At 40.2% G+C, this 20,660-nt stretch overlaps 1 protein-coding gene across 5 annotated transcripts in view; it reads left to right on the top strand.

Moving 5' to 3' along the window:
- The window catches only part of ryr3 (ryanodine receptor 3), a 146,672-nt gene that overhangs the window by 83,315 nt on the left and 42,697 nt on the right, over nucleotides 1–20,660 (top strand). For 3 of the 5 annotated variants that reach the window (XM_061746272.1, XM_061746270.1, XM_061746267.1), the window contains 11 exons: nucleotides 195–407; nucleotides 2,573–3,182; nucleotides 3,697–3,897; nucleotides 7,481–7,583; nucleotides 7,735–7,869; nucleotides 11,329–11,602; nucleotides 11,805–11,919; nucleotides 18,413–18,545; nucleotides 19,004–19,107; nucleotides 19,804–19,939; nucleotides 20,401–20,584. In XM_061746272.1, the coding sequence (XP_061602256.1) occupies nucleotides 195–407; nucleotides 2,573–3,182; nucleotides 3,697–3,897; nucleotides 7,481–7,583; nucleotides 7,735–7,869; nucleotides 11,329–11,602; nucleotides 11,805–11,919; nucleotides 18,413–18,545; nucleotides 19,004–19,107; nucleotides 19,804–19,939; nucleotides 20,401–20,584 (2,208 nt within the window). The remainder of the gene's footprint in view (nucleotides 1–194; nucleotides 408–2,572; nucleotides 3,183–3,696; nucleotides 3,898–7,480; nucleotides 7,584–7,734; nucleotides 7,870–11,328; nucleotides 11,603–11,804; nucleotides 11,920–18,412; nucleotides 18,546–19,003; nucleotides 19,108–19,803; nucleotides 19,940–20,400; nucleotides 20,585–20,660) is intronic. The other 2 variants (XM_061746271.1, XM_061746268.1) reach the window with 1 other exon arrangement.

The following is a 20,660-nucleotide window of genomic DNA, read 5'->3' as shown; positions in this document are numbered from 1 at the left end:
ATGCAATTTATTTTTGCTTTCAGTGTCTGCAATTGCTTTGATTGCTCTTTAATTCCTTGCTGTGCAGTAATTAAAAGGGACATTGATGACGACGGTACTGAGCTCACATCAAGGATTTCCCAGGCAGCAACACAAGTGTCCCTGTACATAACAATGCTGCATTTTGCTGCTACTTAAGATGGTCTCTCCTGCAGATGTCTGGACATCCTGGAGCTATCGGAGCACGAGGACCTGAGGAAGTTCCACCACCACACTCTAAAGCTGTACTGCGCCCTCTGTGCTCTCGGAAACACCCGTGTCAGTCATGCGCTCTGCAGCCACTTGGACCAGTCGCAGCTTCTCTACACCATCGATAACCAGTACCTGTCTGGTATGCTGAGAGAAGGCTTCTATGACGTCCTCATCAGGTTTGTTTACATACTTATTGATCAGCTTGATTTGGATTGAAAAGTGTCCAAATTAAACAGCTTTGTCAAGGAAGAAATAAAAAACAACAAGAGGGTTGGTTGTATTTGTACTCTAGTGCCGTTACCTGCTAGAGTGAAGGCGCGGTGAACAAACACAATAAATCATCATAATGCACCTTTGCTGTGTTTGCAATGCTAGCTTTGTACTATATGACTGAAACCTTTTCTTCACTATATATTTTGATTTACATCATTCCTTATTCATACAGGACTGTCTCAGAAAATTAGAATATTGTGATAAAGTCCTTTATTTTCTGTAATGCAAAAATGTCATACTGTACATTCTGGATTCATTACAAATCAACTGAAATATTGCAAGCCTTTTATTATTTTAATATTGCTGATCATGGCTTACAGCTTAAGAAAACTCAAATATCCTATCTCAAAAAAATTGAATATTCTGGGAATCTTAATCTTAAACTGTAAGCCATAATCAGCAATATTAATATAATAAAAGGCTTGCAATATTTCAGTTGATTTGTAATGAATCCAGAATGTATGACATTTTTGTTTTTTAAATTGCATTACAAAATAACAGAACTTTATCACAATATTCTAATTTTCTGAGACAGTCCTGTATTAGATTGTTAACAGACAACTGTATGCCTCCTTTTTGTGATCATAGAATGAATTATTTATATGGAAGTTGTTTTATTTCAGATGTTAGAGCTGCAGGAGAAGGAGAGTCTCTTAAATGCTGAATCACCTGCATTGATGAACAACCCTGTTTACTTCCCATAAACTTGTAATTACATTAATGGGCATGTTGAGTAATGATGCTGTAGAAATCTTACTAAAAGCACATTTACACTGCAAAGTTTATTTTTGTAAACCTAGATATAGAAGACGGAACTGCCGGAATCTGTTGATAGATGCAGTCATGTAAAAAATCTTTCTGTTAATGCTCAAGTTTTACAAATCGAAACGTAATAAAAAAAAAGTATCATCTGGTCTTCACCACATTTAAAAATTGGGTATGCAACCTCAAACGAAAAATGACATATTACTCTTTCTGATGGTTTATTTTACAAAAAGTTATCTAAAGTGATGAAGCCTTAACTGGTAAGGCCCATGATTCAGCAGCCTCTGGAACCACTTAAAGCAGCAAACTTTCCATACAGTGAAAACTAGTAATTATTTTCTATATGGCTATAAGTATTTTATGGCTTTATGGATGTTACAGTACCAGCCTGTCAGACAGAACGTCCTATAGTTGCCACAAGAGCACTTAAGCCAACACAGGAAATCATGTTCAGTTCAGTGGCTGCATCGTCACGCTCCACCACCGTGATTTACGGGTTGGTATGAGGTGTTAGTGCTGATGTGCTGTTTGGTTTTAACAAATATGGTCACATGAATTAGTAGTCAAACATCTCCAGGTCCCTTGTCCAAAGGACGCTGTTACACAAGTCTTGTAGATTGCTATCATGAGAGGGGAGGGTTGCTCATCGTGTCCATTTCAATGGTGATGTACTTTGTCTTTGTTTAACAGAAACATTAAACCTGCCAACCGAGGGCTGTGGAGTCTAAATAATCCCAAAAAGTGTTAGTAAAACCCTCTAAATAAGATAAATAAAATAAAATAAAAAGTTGTAGTAGAAAGCAAATGGACGTCTTGTTTTGTGAAGGTGTTTCCCCTCTCACTACTTCTCTTCTATTCGACATGTGGAAAGTTCAATATGTGTTAGGATTACAGGGACTTGAATGATTGACAGTCTGCACAAGGACGTGGAGTGTGAGAAGCGTTTTTTTATTTATTTATTTTTTTGCTGAGCATTGCACCGTCTGAACTGAAGGTGAAACTGCAATGTCCGGTCCTCAGAAGACTTCATCTCATGTGTTTTTTTTTTTAAATCCCTTGAATATAATTACCGTAGCAATATATAGATCCTACTTACTCTTTTAATTCTTTTAGAAGCAGGAATTGTGTTCAGTTTTTCACAAATTCTGCATTTTGGCTTAGTTTTTGTTACATTTACTGAATAAGGACAAATCTTGTGTTGGAAATTTTGCTTCATTTTAAGACCTGATTCATAAAATGTTAGTATTGAACTTTAATTTCCAGGTGAATGTATATGCATTCAAATAATTCTTCTTATTTGCAGCATCCACCTTGAGACGGCGAAAGAGGGCCGCTTAATGATGAACAACGAGTTCATTATCCCCGTAACAGAGGAGACGCGCACCATCAAGCTGTTCCCGGATGAGTCCAAGCAGCATTCGTTGCCTGGCGTGGGCTTGAGCACCTCCCTGAAAACTCGAGTCAACTTCTCACCCGTCAGCATCATCAACACCAAACGTCACCAGTACCTCCACAGCCCCCAGATCCCGCTAGGCATCCTGAAAGAGAAGGCCATCAGCATGCTCACCGAGGCTGTGCAGGGCGGAGGCTCCCACATCCGAGACCCAGTCGGGGGGAGTTTGGAGTATCAGTTCGTTCCCATCCTCAAGCTTATTGCAACACTGCTGATAATGGGAGTCCTGACGAGCGAAGAGGTGAGGCTGATCCTCCTCCTGATTGATCCCAACGTGTTTGGGGAGTCCCAGGAGGGTGAGGAAGCGAAGGGCGATGAGGTTGCCGTGGCAGCAGAGAAAGAGGAGGTGAGCAGAAATGAAGAGAAGGCCGTGGAGGCGGGAGAAGAGGAAACCAAGGAAAGCAAACCACCGTCAAAAGGACTGCTGGAGAAGTCGCTGCCTGAATCTGTCAAACGCCAGGTGATGAAAAGCATCATAAACACATATTCACGTGCACACATTTCATGACAATGAGTTAGGCTGATGATTGAAAATTATTGTATGAAACTAAGCCCATAAATATCTCTGTCAGGGTTTTAATTAAATTCACAATATGCCCATCTCTTTTGGCTTTATCGATTTGGTACACCAATTACTCATTTGCCAGCATTTCTCTTTTATGAGTGAGTGAGTGAGTGAGTGAGTGAGTGAGTGAGTGAGTGAGTGAGTGAGTGAGTGAGTGAGTGAGTGAGTGAGTGAGTGAGTGAGTGAGTGAGTGAGTGAGTGAGTGAGTGAGTGAGTGAGTGAGTGAGTGAGTGAGTGAGTGAGTGAGTGAGTGAGTGAGTGAGTGAGTGAGACTCAGCTTATTGCTAATGTGTCTATCGGTAACAAAAAGATGCACTTTTAACACCTGGATGATGGTGTTGCTTCAGTGTAATATTTCATGTTTGACATGTAATTACTGACATAAATAAAACCTTTCTCTCCTTTTCAGATGTGTGAGCTTCTGCATTACTTCTGCGACTGTGAACTCCGGCACCGCATCGAATCCATCGTTTCCTTCTCCGACAACTTTGTTTCCAAGCTGCAGTACAACCAGAAGTTCCGCTACAACGAGCTGATGCTGGCTCTCAACATGTCTGCGGCCGTCACCGCCAAAAAGACCAAGGAGTTCCGGTCACCTCCGCAGGAGCAGGTAGGAGCGGCCGCCAAGCCCACCGGGTCACCTTCAGCAAAAACATGACGCTGTTTATACTGGGGTTGAGATGTAAATTAAGCTCTGGGATGTTTTCTTCTTTTACGCTTTATAAAACCTCACAAGGATCACTTTTGCAATGAAAAAAATAATCAGAGATTTGTTTGTGAAGCTGAATTCAACACAAATGAGTTTCCTGTGCTGGAGAGCTGACATTTAAAAACTACAAACATTTAAAAACGACAGTTAAAAACTACAAATTGTTAGATCTTCCTTTAGCTTCGGGTTTATAAATCAGCTTTGTGGAAGGCTGTGGACTCATAGTTGAGCTTACTGTAGGAAAGTACAACATTTTATGAAAAAACAAAACAATATTTGGTTTAAAATGTGCACATCTGAAGGCAGTGATGGAACCAAAAGCATTTACAAAGACTTGAAGTGTTTTTTTTGTACAAGAGAGCAGATTATGAATATATCGATTTAATGAACAATCCAATAGCACTGAAAATGATACAAAATAAAAATAAATATCAGATGTCAAGTCTTTAACTCTCATCAATACATGTTATCAAGTGGCAATGGTGCTTTTATTAAAGGAATTTAGTTTTTCATTTTACTGTCAAGTTTCGCCTAGAAATAAAAAAGGGATATTATTATTATTAAATCTTTATTTCAGACCCAAGGGGATCCATATCACCATAAAAGCAGAATAAGATAATAAAAACAAAGACAGAATAAAAAACAAACAAACTCAAAATATAAAGTACAGAGCTTTCCCCACTATTCAGTGTAGGCTTGCATACAAACATGTTCTAAAATGATGTGTGTGATATGATGTGTTAGGTACTGTGATGTTGTCCCATCAACAAGTGATAACGTCTACTATCGATACAGACAAACCCCAACTCATCATTAAGTTAATTCATCTAATATTGTGATGTAACTTGTGATTTTCACCCCGACTGAAGTTTGATGTTTTCAGATTAGAACAAGCAGCTGACGCAGAACATTCATGATCAATACCACCGATACCAGCTGACCTAATCAATGAATCCCAACACACCAGCTCAAAGTAACTCCTAACGACCTCCTAACATCTTTGTTTACTGCGGTCATGTGTAATGTAGCCTACGGTACCACCTTCAAACAATCCTGCTTTTTCTGCTTGTTTAAGGTAACAGCATCATGTCACTAGAAATGTTTTTTTTTTTTCTCTTCAGTTTTTCATTTAATTTAATTTTATTCTTTATTTCATTAAAAAAATAAAAACAAACAATTCAATACAAATACAAATACAAATGTTCATAAATTGTGAATGAAAAGGGAGCAAAAGTAGAAGAATCTTATCTATTCTGCCCCTTTTTCCAAGAAATAAATTCACAAATAACATACATTAAAAATAAAAAAAAAACAACAACTAAGTAAATAAAAAACTAAAATAAAATAAAATGATCGCCGTCTATGGGTATGTCAATCAAACTTAACTAACATATTTCATTATATTTACTTAACACACAGGCTTTAATTGTTCTTTTGAATGTAATGTTTGATTTGGATTCTTTGTTTTCTTTATTCAGATTGTTCCATAAATTGATTCCTTTCACAGAAACTCAACGTTTTTTTTCATTTTTTTTTCAGTTTGGTTTATCTTCGGGGCGTAGGGTCCATGGCTCTATTGAAGAGCCAGTCTTCAATATTAGAATCAGAAAGTTTTCTACCATAAATACCAAAATACCAAATCAAATGAACTAAGGAGAGCTGCTGATGGAGCGCCACAAGTCTAGCACGAAAAAAAGACACTCACCACAGAGGAAGTTGTACATAGTTTACACGATATTACACGAAGAACAAAATGTGAATAAGGACATTAATAAATAAAAGTCCAAGCTTAAAATTTACAATTGCAATCTTTTTCAGGAAGAAATGACAACAAATGAACACTTATGAAAGATCTGTGTGTTCATTTATCTGGTGCACCATAAGAAAACCAGTGAATGTTAATACAAGCTTTATTATATCATGCACAATATTTTCCATGCACACTTCTCTCAAACCACAGAGGTAGGAGAGAAATTCTCACGGGTGACATCCATCCAGTCGTATTTCTATGGTGTTTTGTACGTGAACCCCATCTGTGGAGCCACCCAAACATGTCGCACCTTCAGCCTTATATTTCTGTTGATTGCGTCCTACTTGAGGTGTCAACCCAGCAAAGATCTTTGCTGCAAGAATGTTTCAAAGTCAGATTGTTGTCGCCGGGGTCTGGACCTGGCTTCTGCACATCTCAGAGATGAGCAGTGGGCCGGGCACCCAGCCTTGTGATGATGCCGAGGCTGAGGATGGTGGAGAGATGTGTCTCAACTTGACAGGCTGGGGAGGCGAACTGTTAGAAAGTCTTTAATTCACTTATGAATGTGAGGGGAGAGGCCAAGGTCAGACAGCTCCCTGATCAGTATGTTCGGGATGATTGTGTGGAATGAGGCTCTTAAAATCGATGAGAAGCCTTCCCACATGGTTCCCACTGTGGGAGAAAGTATTCTCTGCTCAGCACTCGGCCAGGTGGCTGAATGCTAAGTGGAGAGTTGTGACAATGGCATCCTTCATAGATCCGGCCTATATCCGGTATATAGGTGACGGAGATGTTTATTAGCTCCACCATCAGTCCCTCAAAGTTCTTCATGATGGAAGTGAATCCAACTGGCCTTTAATCCTTTTTTACAGTGTACTTATGAGATGGGCAACTAGTACACGATGATGAGATGTTAAATGCTTTGTCAAATGCATTTTGATTCCTAGTTTAGTCCTTATATTGTAGAAAATTCAATAAAAGTCCCAGTTCTTGTTGATATGTTGGCAAAGAGTATTGGGTTTTAATACCAAGTGGATTTTCTAGCAGAAAATCCAGTCGGAGCTGGTGCTCTTAGCACACTGCAAAGGTGATTTGTTTTAATCTTTTTGTGTATTCACAGACCTGAGCAGTGCTTTGTCTTCGGCTGAATTGCTTTTTTTGTGCAGGTTAGCGCATCGCTGTAAGAGCTGATATTAGGTTCTATTTAACAGCAATTTGTTTTCCACCGTGTTTCAAGGACAGACAGGAAAACGCCTCTCCATCTATTTCCTTCTGCTCGATAGCTGTGAAGTAGCAGTTTGTGCTCGGTAGCGTTCTTGGACACGCAAAGCTTTTTAAAGAGCGAGACAGTATGTTTTTTTTTAAATATATTTTCAAACTGTCAAGCAAAATATTGGAACTCCGCTTGGATTGTAAAATCATGCCTGCAGCTCCCCCGCCGAGCGAGCAGCAGCGCAGGCGGTGTGTGTGCACAATCACTTCATGGCTCTCCAATGGTTTATTAAAATGTTCTGCCAGAAATACCCGACTGAGGAAGGATCTCATATATATATTTAGTGTTTTATAGTTATCTCCTGACCCACAGCCAAAACAGCACATTTGTAGGATCTAGAATTGAGTCTTTCACCACCTCTTGCTCTTGTTTTCTCATTTGTTCCCCATTCTTCTCTCTTCTCTTTCTTTTCTTTTGTTTTTATTCCTTGCTGATCCTCTTCTCTGTTGCTCCGTTGACAGATCAACATCCTGTTGAACTTCAGCGCAGGCGAGGACTGTCCCTGCCCCGAGGAGATCCAGGAGAAACTCAACTCTTTCCACGACGAGCTACGACTGCACTGCGGTACCGTCCAGCTGCTCAATAGATCCCGTTCTTTCAACAAATTTGCATTCACTCTGTATAATTTTGTGACAGTGCATTATTATTTCAAATGTGGGTACAAATTTAAACCTTTGAGACCTTAAAATGGACAGAATGTGTTTTGACTTTGCAGGAATTCCAGTGGAGGAGTCGGAGGAAGAGCAGGACACTTCGATAAAAGGTCGTCTCCTGGCTTTGCTCTACAAGATCAAGGGCCCGCCTCAGAAGACGGAGGAGGAGCCCACGGAGAAGGAGCAGGCTGCCCCTAGTAAGTAGATGGAAACACAAGTATTGGAAAATGACTCGTATTACATTGGCCTACTGTCACTGCTGCCCCTTTCACACCGAACAAGAAAACTTTAGGATGTTTTTAACGAGAGAGGGTAAAACTTTCATTCAGTTTCGTAACTACTAATAGTTTAACTCTGAAGTCAAAGATACTCAGTGGCTCCAGCTTTATTGGATGCTGGTGTTAACACGAAATCAGGGTGACTTATTTTCTCGGTGTGTTTTGAAACTCGTAGTCTCAGTCCTGATGTCACAAAAATAAATAATGTATTGTTCAGGTGGATCTCTGAACTGTAAGTATTGTCATCCCAGTTGACATCTACAACACATGCAGACACACAGGTTTATTCTGAAATCATGCTATTTTGAACCTTTTTTTCCTGTTAATCTGCTTCCAGTATAACTGGAAAACAAATCAGTTCATCTTTGTAGTTCACATACATGAGATTTTATTGTGAGTGCCATTAAAAGTACCCATTTTTCTTTCTAAAAACTTACCACATTTGTCAATAAACACCAAACGAGCATTGTGAAACTGTGATATTGTGAAAGAACAGATTTATTCAGTATAAATGTGTGCTAGTTTTTCATTTATTCTCCTCAGTCTGGGGTCAGTGACCCCCTCTCCTCTTCATTATATGAATCAGAATTCATTCTGTTTCAGATAAAAGACTAATGGACATCCTCTGCAAGACTCCATCCTATAAATTTTAATGTCTCACCCCAGCTTCACACCCCTCAAGCGAAGGTTTTATCAGTGGACAGATGATTGGGGTGGATCCGCATCGGCTTTTTATTCTTTTGTCTGACCTGTATTTATAAAAATTCTCCAGCAGTGAATAACAACCGTCGAGCAGAACTCTTGAAACTGAAGTCCTGCGAGGATTCGGTAACTTAGCTGCATGATTTAAATGTCAGACTCCATCAAAGTTTAACTTGATTCTTTAAATCATGATTACATTTTCTTGTAATAGAGGTTGTTGTTTGTAATGTACTTCAGATAGACTAAACAAATGGGTAGAAGTAGGGATAGCGCACAGCATTTTGAAATCAGGACTGTTTTATCAGTGTTATTTATTTATCCTTGATGTTAAGGTCAACACTGCATCTGTATTTTGGTGCAGTGCTGATAGGAATGAAAAGTACAACAGAGGCGAGTGAGATCTTATATATTTGATATTTTTGCGTAATTTCAGTGAATAACATTGCAGTTTGTCATATTTGAATAGATATGTAGGTGACAGGTCTTTTATAAATGACACTGTGTGGTCATTTGCACATTATTGAGCCGACAGAGCAGTTTTTTTTGTTACGACTCCCCCGTGAGCCTCGGCTCGAGACGATGCAGAGCAGATTTGAAACTGAGAGACATTCACCTTCAGGGCAGCTGGCTCTCTGCCTCTCTCTGCTCCAGCACTCATTAGGATTCTGTTTGAATATATCCCTTTGTTCGCTACAGATGTTGTGCAGTGCGACTTAAACACTCAAAGTTCAGCGACGACTTTGGAATAACAATGTTATCACGGGGAGGAGTGCAGCATTTGTCTTGGGCTTCTGCCTTTGTCCCTCCAGATCAGCAAGTGGCTCTGCAGTAATGCCCTTCTACTCTTGTATCATTTTACTTCAAGATTAAAGGTTGATAAGTCTTTAAGACTGAGTTTCAACGATAAACTCGACTTTATAGGTTGCAATTTAGCTACAACATAGTGGAACGTTGTATCTGTGCTAAAAGATTCTTTGTCCCAGCTATAGAATAAATTAACATCGAAGAACGTCTTTGCAAGACTGAGAAGTGACTAATTAGCGATGTTCTTTTAGACTGAATTAACAGGCTACAGGTGAAGGGAGGTTTTTTTAATGGTTATCGTTTTTGTTGAGAGGATCTGGCTGCAGACTGGACCTGAAACCAGAGCTCTGGTCTAGACGAGCGACACATCTGAAGGCAAGCTGCTCTGTTGCATGGAAGTGCTTTTCTTCTCCACAGTCTGCTGCCAGACTCTTGAAATCAATCAAACCTTGAGTGAGGAGGCTTACAGACTTTTTAAAATGAGTTGTTTAGACAATCTTTTGCCTGCAAGGACGAAGGACAGTTCCAGTACCATTATCACATTTGCTGATGACATGACTGTTGTGGGACTGATGCCTAACAATGATGAGGAGGTCCAGCTGCCGGTGGCCTCATATGACAACCATGTCAATGTTAACACTAGGAAGATCAGAGAAATCATCCTTGACTTCCAGAAGGCAAGGATGGCGCAGCACTCAGACCTAAACATCAACAGGGAGGAGGTGGAGAGGCTCGAGGCTTCAAATTCCTCAGACTGTACGTCTCAGAGGACCTGGGCTGTCATCACATACACTCAGATGCTTCTCTGCTTTCTGAGAACACTGAGGAGAAATGAAGGATCTCCCGCCACCTCTGCTGACATGTTTTTTACCGCTGCACAATAGAGAGCATCATAACTTATGGATGCATGGTGTGCTACTCCAGATGCACCGCAACGGAGAGCAAATAGCTCCAGCAGGACATTGAGACAGCTCAGAGGAGCGTTGGCTCCCCACTCCCGTACTTGCATGAGAACCTAGACCAACAGATTCAAACCCAGCTTCTTCCCCATGGCTGTGAAGAGGCTGCTGAATGAATACCCGCAAACAAAGTTTAATTGTACCTTGCAACAAAAAAGCTAGAAATCTCCCCCTTCAAATAATGACAGCTTTGAATTAGTTTAAGAGTAGTAAGTGGTGTTTAAAGGATAAACAGTGTCAACAGAAGCCTTTTTAGCTCAGTTGGGCATAAATGAGCCGAGACCGCCTCCTCCTCAGATGTTTTGGCTGTTTTGCACTAGCGTACACTTTGTGTTCACAGTGATCTTATAGTCCTTTTGACCAACCTCAATCATGCCATCGTGAAAACGTGTAAGACTAAAGCAGAACATGCAGAAGATAAACATATTTAATTATTCTAATTTAGACGTCGTATACACGCCACACTTTTTGATGTTTCTGGTACATCAAATTTGCTTTGCGCTCAGCTGAGACACCCGTGAACGTCTACGAAGTCTAAAACTCCTAATTGTTATTCATGCTCAGCTGCTCTGAGATGTCTGAGCAAATTATTCAGATTGTCAGAATGGATGCCTGTGAATGATTTCAGTCTTTTTATGGCTTTATGAAAAATATCCATTGAAATACTCTTTAGAGAGTAGACCCTGGAGGATTTCACATGAGCACAGTGTATGAAGGACAGGGACACATTTTTTCTGCTTTACCGAATTTGGATCATTTCATGTCAATACTATAAAACTGCAAAAGAACAATAAGTAAATAAAAACACCACAACCCCCATTGAGGTGCTTTTAGCCACCTACAGCTGTGCAGCATTCATTTTATATAATCGGAGCAGTTTTACTCCGTCCTCGTGTATCTCTCTCTTCTCCAGCCAACCTGAAAGAGCTGATCTCTCAAACCATCACTAGCTGGGCTCAGGAGTCGTACATCCAGGATCCGGAGCTGGTCAGAGTGATGTTCAGCCTGCTGAGGCGGCAGTATGACGGCATCGGCGAGCTGCTGCGGGCTATGAAGAAATCTTACACCATCAGTGCTGCGTCTGTGCAGGATGCTATTAACCTGTTGGCCTCTCTGGGTCAAATCAGGTCTCTGCTGGCAGTGCGTATGGGTAAAGAGGAAGAAAAACTCATGATTGATGGACTCGGGTAAGAAAATGTGTCACTGCGACTGTATGGGGAACTATGTAACATGATGCCAAATTACACATTTGCTTTAACACTTTGCTACTGTTATTTTATGTTATAAGTTTCACAATCAGGCAATATTTCTATTTCTACAATAAAGTATACTGTACTGTGTCAAGATGATGGCATTTACAAAACTGTGACCTTCACTCTTGATTTACAGCGACATCATGAACAATAAAGTTTTCTACCAGCATCCCAACTTGATGAGGGTTCTGGGTATGCACGAGACCGTCATGGAGGTCATGGTCAACGTTCTGGGAGGAGACAAGTCTCAGGTCGGTGTCACATCAATTACATTTGATTTCCCGTGACCCACATCAACTTATATCGCTTTATAACTCTTATTTGTGACCAAGGGGTCATTTATTAAATCTGTTTTAAGGATTTACAAGAACTAAACAAGAACAGCTACTTTATAAGTTAGAACATACAGTATATAGTAACTGATACTCAAGTCCACTTACTTACTGTATTACGCCATGCACATGCTCTCACACTGAAATGGATGATTGATTTTAAACGGGTCAAATAAAGGTTTTCTTTCCTTCATAGTGTTATATTTTTGTGCATGCAAAAGTATCTGCAGTGTTACAAAGTCTAGATTTCATATTAAAGAAAGAGGACACTGGTACCAACGTGCCTGAAATGCTTCACTTGTGCTCCAAACTCTATTTTTTTGCTACCTTGAAATACATGAGCGTAATGACTGCCAAGAGGCAGCTGCAGCAAAGCTCTAACAACAAACTACTTTCTTGTACTCAGTTTCCCATCAGTCATCTGAGTTATTAGTGTAGAGCTTAGACTGTACAAAGAATTTGGTCACGTGACCCATTGGTTTCTGATGCCGGTTTTCTTCATGGGGGGCCCAGCCATGTTCCTCAGCAAGCCAACGGAAACACACCTGCTGCATGGCTATCAAATACCCCTTTTCCACCAAACCGGTTCCAGGACTGGTTCTGGGCCAGTGCTGAGTTTGGAACCGGGCTTTCTGTTTCCACAGACAAAGAACTGGCTCTGGGCCAGAAAAAGCGGTTCCAAGGTAGCACCAACTCTTTGCTGCTGGGCTACAGGAAAGAACCGCTTATGTAAGCGGAGGGGACGGAGTTATTAAAGACCAACGGCGATAACAAGACTGCGAGACGGTGACATTTTCAAATAAGCGACAAATTAATATAGATGCAGCAAAGCAGCAGTGGTCTGAGGAGGAGACCACCTGTCTTTTAGCGCTATGGTCCATGGAGGAGCTACGTGGACCAAGTCCATATTAGAGCAAATACGTTGTTGTTGCTTCAATTTTCGCGCCAATGCAAACGTAGCGCGTAACTGTGACGTAATGACGTGGCTCCCCTTAGCACCTGAGCTATGAAAAAACAAACCGGTTCTCAGCTGGTTTGCAAGTTGAACAAATTGTGCACCAGGACTGGCACAGAACCAGCTCTGGAACCGGTTTGGTGGAAAAGGGGTAAAAGTTAGCTTTGCCCCCAGCTCCTTCAGCCGAAACCCGCCAAAATATCTGCAAAGTTGCCGTGAGACATTAACTGCGGAATTAGCCGTTTAATATGTTGACTCGACAGCTAAATCAAAAATGACTGTTGCGTTTAGCTAACGCTGGGTAAATACAAACGGGTGGTTGCTTCTCGAAGCGCGGTAGCATCGCGATTACGAATGAGGAAATGATAACAGCCACCAATTGGCTGAGCCGACTGTCAATGAATCATATTAGATATGTATTGCTTGATTTAAACTCTCCTGGCATGGTTAAACAAAATTGCCCCCTTCATAGTTGTCATGGGTAGAAATCGATCGACTGACACCAAAATGGTTTTCCGAACCAGGCTGCAAATATGTTAATTTCTTCTCTAAAGTCGGACATTTTAACTATGGCAAGGCAAGTTTATTTGTATAGCACAATTCAACACAAGGTAATTCAAAGTGCTTTACATCAACAATAAAAGCAGCAAGACACATTAAACAGTAAATAACAAATAAAATGAAGCTGGAGATTGACTGGCTTTTGCAGCCAGCCTCTGTCCGTCAGTCGAGGAACTGCAACGAAATTTTGTTCCACATGATCCCAGAAGTTTGATGGTTGGCGCTTGATTACAGACATTCATTGGTTTCCATGGAGACATGTTCTATGGTTCAAACAAAGGCTCTTTAAAAATGTTAAATTATTTGGTAATTGTGGCGTACTAAAATGGGAAGTTAAACTGTGAAATGCTTTTCTGTTGATTTTTCTGCTCTGAGATCAGGGACCTAAAGTGACTGAGCAGGTTTTTAATGTTTTTAAAGAAGCCCACTCTGGCACTAATAAATCTGCCTTCTGCAATTCATGAGCCTCGTTTAAAACAACCGTGCTGTCTAGATGTCCAATGACTAGTTTCCTGTCTGTTATCACAGACATTCCTCATCTCCATATGGCAGTTTTCACTTTGTGTTGCATACTGGTCAGATAAAAAATGAGTTAAAGAATATTTGATCAAAGTCTTTTTATTAGTTTTTTATCATTATAACAGGTCCATGCAGTCAAACAGAAAAGAGAAAAAAAACAAAAAGAAAAAAAAAAACAAACAAGAAAAATAACCCCCCAAAAACCAGACATAAAAAAAAAAAACATCTATTGCCAGATAATCATCAGACACAGGGCCAATATGAATGAAAATGAAGGAAATCCTTTACATTATATTATCAGCATCCATACCCTCCACAAAGTTCAGGAAAGGTGCCAGATCCTCTAAAATGTCTCAGTGGATCCCCTAACCTGATCTTTTTTAGTTTGAGATGAGCCATGACTTCCCTGATCCAGTGATTAGATGATGGTGGAGCAGAGTCTTTCCATTTAAACTAAATCAGTCTCCTAGCCAGGAGGGAACAAAAGGCCATCATGTTGGTTTCCCGCTGCATAAATACAGGAGAGTCCACAGTAGCCAAACAGAGCAATATACGGTGACGGCTGGACCGTTTTCCCACATATTTTGGAAAAAGTCTCAAAGATGTTTTGCCAAAATAAATTAAATCCAAAACATGTGCAGAAGAGTAACAGAGGCCTGGCTGCATCTATCACATGTGGGATCTATATCAGCATTGATCCTTGAAAGCTTGACCTTAGACCAGTGTAAACGGTGAACAATTTTGAACTGGATGACAGCAAACCTTAGACATATGGAGAATGAAAAAATATTCATAATTATTTTCTGCCAGGTTCCTTCTGGGATTGCCTCATCAAAGTCAGTCTCCCACTTACTTCTAAAGAGGTTTAAAGCTGTCTGATTGTGTGTGTCGAGGTGGTCATAAATCAGACCGATAGCCCGCTTTGTGGTTGATTTCCAAGTAAAAACAGAGAATTGGGAGGGGACATTGGGAAGCAATCTGAGTTTAAGGTTACAAAGTTCCGGAGCTGCAGATACCTATAGAAATGCGATCTGGGGATATTGTACGTCTGCACCAACTGCTCGAAACTGATCATTCATTTCAGGGATGGTCTGGTAGGCTGTTCTTTGGCGCAGCTGGTGAGCGAGTATCCGTCCTGCCTTTTCTTCATGTTCATAGCACCCCTGTCGGGATTTAGAGATGAGGTATTCTACCTGTTGCGTCGATAAGAGATCTAATTCAGCTTGGAGTAATAAGCGCTTCTTCATGATGTCAGATGATGAAGATTGACTAAATAACCTATCTAGATCCAAAATCTCATCTGCCAGCTCTTTCAGGCGAGTATTGTTCACTTTTTTCATATTTGCACAATATGAAATAACCTGTCTGCGTAAATATGCCTTCAGTGATTCCCATATAGTTAAAAAAGACATTCCCATTGATTGATATCGATAAACGACGTAATCTCAGATGCAATGAAATTGTTAAAAGCTTCCTCTGATAAGAGCAGTGAATTTAATCTCCAAGGGCGGTAAATAGACTGAGTGTTGGGAATACGCACTGACAAAGTCAAGGGACCATGATCTGAAATAACAATCGCACCGTAATTGCACTTTGAAACAAGGGGGAGAAGCCTATTATCAAGGAAAAAATTGTCAACACGCGAGTAGGTCTTATGAACAGGGGAATAGAAAGAATATTCCCTGGCAGTAGGATTACAGAATCGCCACACATCAGTAACACCGTATGATTTGAGAAATCGCTGGATAGAACGAGCGGAGTTGGACATGGAGGAATTATTGCGTGAGCTACGGTCTAAGATAGGGGAAAGTGTACAGTTCATATCACCCCTGAGAATGAGATAATGCGTTGTCATGTTTGGCAGTCTGAAGAATAAATTGGAAAAAAACATGGGATTATCCCAGTTTGTCGCGTAAATGTTTACTAGGATAACAGGAAAGGCATAAAGCAGTCCCACTACAATAATATATGGCCCAGCAGAGTCGGCCTCTACGCTCCTCATTGTGAACAGAGTGTTTGAGTCAATTCCCAAATTTCCAGGTCATTGAAAAAAAATTGGGAAATCATTAAATCCCTGAAAAACGTCCACCTGTATGAGACCCCATTACAATCGTATATATAATAGTATACAATCAGATAGAAACAACATATTCCCTTGAAAAACGTTGTGGTCTTTAAGGACTCATTTCTTCAGCATACTATCAGATAGAGATGCCAATCAAACTTTAAACGAATAACAAGACTTTAGACTACAACATACTGAACCAGTGATCAATGATGTTTACGGTCTTAGAGAAATTGGGGTTTAAGTTATGATTATTTTTTTTTCAATAATCTTAAAGGTCAAGTTCACTCTAGCTGATGATGTCATACACTGAGGCAGAGGAATAAGCTGAACACTTCTGCTTGAAACCTTTTTTTTTTGTCCACACCTTCCACTGACCTTCAATATATCACATATCAAAACTTCGGCTTTCAAAATATGTTTCAGTCAGTTTGGTATTTTAAGACACTATCAAGAATTAAGACATATGCCTTGGTTATTGAGTAAACATGTGTTATACCAAACTGAATTATTTGGCTTATGAAATATACTGTAAACAAGGAAGAATATAAGAAAAGGAGATCAGCTCTAAAATGGGTAAGAGTGATTTGCTAAACTGAATGCTTATTAGGTCGAATATCAATCTGAGGAAAACAAATTTCATCCTGGGAGGTTACTGTAAGTTGAACCAAGGGTAAGGGAGAGGGCAGAGCTGTAAACTAGCCGTGGAATGGCATGAGGGGGCCGAGTGGAGGCTTCTCCAGCAGCGCTGACAGACGCTGGGAGAGACGCTGGGAATCTAATGCCCCGCAACGTGCCAAGCCACAGTTCTCCCTCAGACGAACAGACTGCAGGGAGACTTTAAGACCCTCATGACTGACTCTGGCAGCCTGATCATAGTCTCAAGTGCAAGTTACAGCCAGTCATTTGATATTTGCACTTCATCTGCTGTAGCCATAAAAAGTGGCAGGACCACAGCTCGTAAGCGTATATCAAGTTTGTAATATTTTTGATCATCTCTGATGTGGCCTTACTCGTGGCATGGCGTTGGGTGACATCAAAGGATAACTTATTGATTTTTAAGGAAGGATTTACTTGACACAGATTTTATTACACAATCAAATTTAATAGTCAATAAATTACCATCAAAGACTATTACTATTATGATTATTATTACCAAAGTCAAAGCAGATGAAACCTTAATGGGATCAGTCACGGTTTTACAGAGCACAAGCACTCATCCAAGTGCACTCACCGATGCCCTTTCAAACAGAGAAACTGCTCCGGCTTTTTTTTTTTCTATTTGACAAATGTGATTTAAGCTTTTAAATAAGCAAACATCTGGCATCACTGAAAGTAGAACAGTTGGTTAATTAGATGGGTTTCTTTCTTTTGTGTAGTGTAAATTTCCAGACTGAAATTTTCAAAAAGAAAGGTCAAGATCGTTGTCCCTCTGAGGTTTTTCTGTCCGTCAGGTGGTTTGCTCTGTGGCTGGGATGAAAATCCTGCTGCTGATTTATGCTCAGATTGAACCTTGGACTGAGTCCACACCGGAACTCAGAAAAATGAGGATGACACAGAGGCCAGTTGTGGATGCAAAAGGGATTAACTGATTTGAAAGACAAAAATGGTTGTGGTCTTGCGAACAGAAAACAAGATTTTACAAGATTCCTTTATCAGAGTTACGCAGAGCTAAAAAAAATACTCTGGCTTTTTGCGGAACTACAGTATATGCCACAATCTTTACACTTCATCTAGTCCCTACCAGGTCTAACGCCACAAATCTGCAAGAGAATAGCTAAAACTAAGTAAATAAATAAATCAAGTGGTTACAATAATCACATAAAACTCCAAACGTTGACCTGGTTGATGCTCTGTGGTGACACAAAGCTGTGCCTGTAAACTTTGGTGCACTGAAGCATCCCACTAAAGAAGAAAGAACGATCATGTTAAACAAGAGAAATGATGGGATGTAGGTACTTTATTTATATACAGTACACATGTCATTATTTATTTCATCAAAACATATTTGTATGTGTGTGTGTATGTATGTATGTATGTATGTATGTATGTATGTATGTATATATATATATATATATATATATATATATATATATATATATATATATATATATATATATATATATATATATATATATATATATATATATATAATATATCTCCACATGTGTCATACCTTAAATCTGTGAGACTCTATATTTGGATTTTCAGAAAAATGTTCTCAGAATTACACTTGTGTTCCTGATAGTTACAGATTTACATTTTGTGGTTTGATTCTTACTAATTTCTCTTCACTCTCCATTTTTTCCTAGAAGATTGCCTTCCCCAAGATGGTGGCCAGCTGTTGTCGTTTCTTGTGCTATTTCTGCCGTATTAGCCGTCAGAACCAGAAAGCCATGTTCGATCACCTGAGTTACTTGCTGGAGAACAGCAGTGTTGGACTAGGTAAGACCCGGGCGAGCTAAAAGAGATCCGTCACCATCTGTGTGTGGGAGAGACAGGTTAATGGAAACAAGATAAGCTACTTACACATTGCTAAATTATTTGTAGCACCTAAAAGTTCTCTTTTGCTGCTCCCAAAATTAAACAGAATTCCTAATGAGTCCAAGACTAACTGTCCACTGTTTTTGTAACTATTGCTTTCCAGATTTATTGGCAGCAACAGTTTTTTTTAAGCTCCTTACTAATGTCTTTTTCTCTTTTTCTCTGTATTAACACAAATCTGAATACTTTTATAGAAGTGCTCAGTCTTTTACTTTGGGCACCTTGCATTATTACGTATCAGTTTTATATCAGCAGGTCATGTAACAACATATGTGATGCAATGTTCTCTGTTGTTCTATGGCCATCCAAGTGTGTTAGGCTTGTGTTGAAGTTCTCTGCACGTGTGTGTGTGTTTTCAGCCTCTGAAGCCATGCGGGGCTCCACTCCACTGGACGTTGCAGCGTCTTCAGTCATGGACAACAACGGTCTGGCTCTGGCTCTGGAGGAGCCAGATCTGGAGAAGGTCCGTCTCTTCCACATGAAAATAAATAATCCAGATCAGTCTAGTGTTTAGAAAATGAAATGAGGTCTGACCATGCAGCTGTCTATGGCTGCAAGGTGATTACAGCCAGTTGCTGCAGCGAAATCTGCTCTGCTAGATCTTTACTTTTTAATTCTTAACCATCCATAAAAGCAGTTAAATTAACACTGAATAAGAGAGTAGCTTATCTTTGCAATTAAACCATATCAATGGTGTCTGCTTTAAAACCTGCATCGGCAGATTCCTCTCAGATGAGAAGACCTCCTCATTTATGGTGAATGCAAGTTAGACAGTAATATAAAACTCATGCCACCCACGTTTTCTCCTGAAGAGCGCAGACTGATATTGTGACAGTTAAGCTGGCTCAACAAATTTCCAGCTTTCCAGCTGACTCGGTTGTCGAACGTGAGAGTCAAAAAATAAAAGTCTTCATTGAGCCCATTAGCACTCTGGGTTCTTATCAAGCCTGGCCCCACAGACGTGTCCAATAAACACTTTAAGGACATGTGAACTACTATGTTTAAATAAATATATTGAGTCAGTAATTTACAGCAGCTTTTTTTCTTTTTGTAATTTCTTCAGTTTAGAAATTAAAGGTTTTTTGGTTGTTTTTAAGTTTTCCAGAAAAGCGTGGGGTTTTACGTGTGAATGTGCTCAACAGAGTTGGTTTGTGTGTAGGTGGTGACGTACCTGGCAGGATGTGGTCTCCAGAGCTGCGCCATGCTGGTTGCTAAGGGTTACCCAGACATCGGCTGGAACCCCATTGAAGGAGAGCGATACCTGTCCTTCCTGAGGTTCGTCGTCTTCTGCAATGGTAAGCTTTCTCGGTTGTGGAAACTAATACATTGGTCAGTTTTATTTCACTCTACATCATTTATTAATAAATATAGATTGGCACAATTAGTTTTAGCTTCACCTTTACAAAATGCTGTTTGTAAAAATTACTTTATAATGGCTTGTATGGGAAATGTATAGTTATGAGTTGTGGGTAGTGACGTGATGTAAGATTAATGCTGACACTGTTGCTGATATTGAAATGAAAAATAGGATTTGAAGCAATTAGAAAAGGAAAAGAAATCTGCCAGGAAAGGCTGCCAAGGTGCTGCTGAGTTGCCAGGCCGGAGTGTTTGTCAGCTTTTTCTGGATAAAAAATGTATAAGTCCTTCAGCGAGGTGCTGAATACCATTTCCAGGATATCTGTGCTCTCGCTGACTCTGATCGCTGTGAGGAGGAGGATTAATGCGGGTGCTCGGCCGTTTGTCTGCTGTGCACCAGGTGAGAGCGTGGAGGAAAATGCCAACGTGGTGGTGAAGCTGCTGATCAGACGACCGGAGTGCTTTGGTCCGGCTCTGAGAGGAGAGGGAGGACAGGGTCTGCTCACCGGCATGAAAGAGGCCATCAAGATTTCTGATGATCCAGCTTTGGACCTGCCCAAGATCCCGACAGGAGACGCTGCTGGGTAGGGGTCTGTGTGAGCTCTGCTGAAGCAGCAATAGTCCTAAAAGTTAAATAAGAACCAACTCTACTCTTCAGTT

This window comes from Cololabis saira, chromosome 18 (genome assembly GCF_033807715.1).
Source record: "Cololabis saira isolate AMF1-May2022 chromosome 18, fColSai1.1, whole genome shotgun sequence".
NCBI lineage: Eukaryota > Metazoa > Chordata > Actinopteri > Beloniformes > Belonidae > Cololabis > Cololabis saira.
Note: the sequence above shows the minus strand (reverse complement) of the source record. Positions and strands in the feature narration are given on the sequence as shown.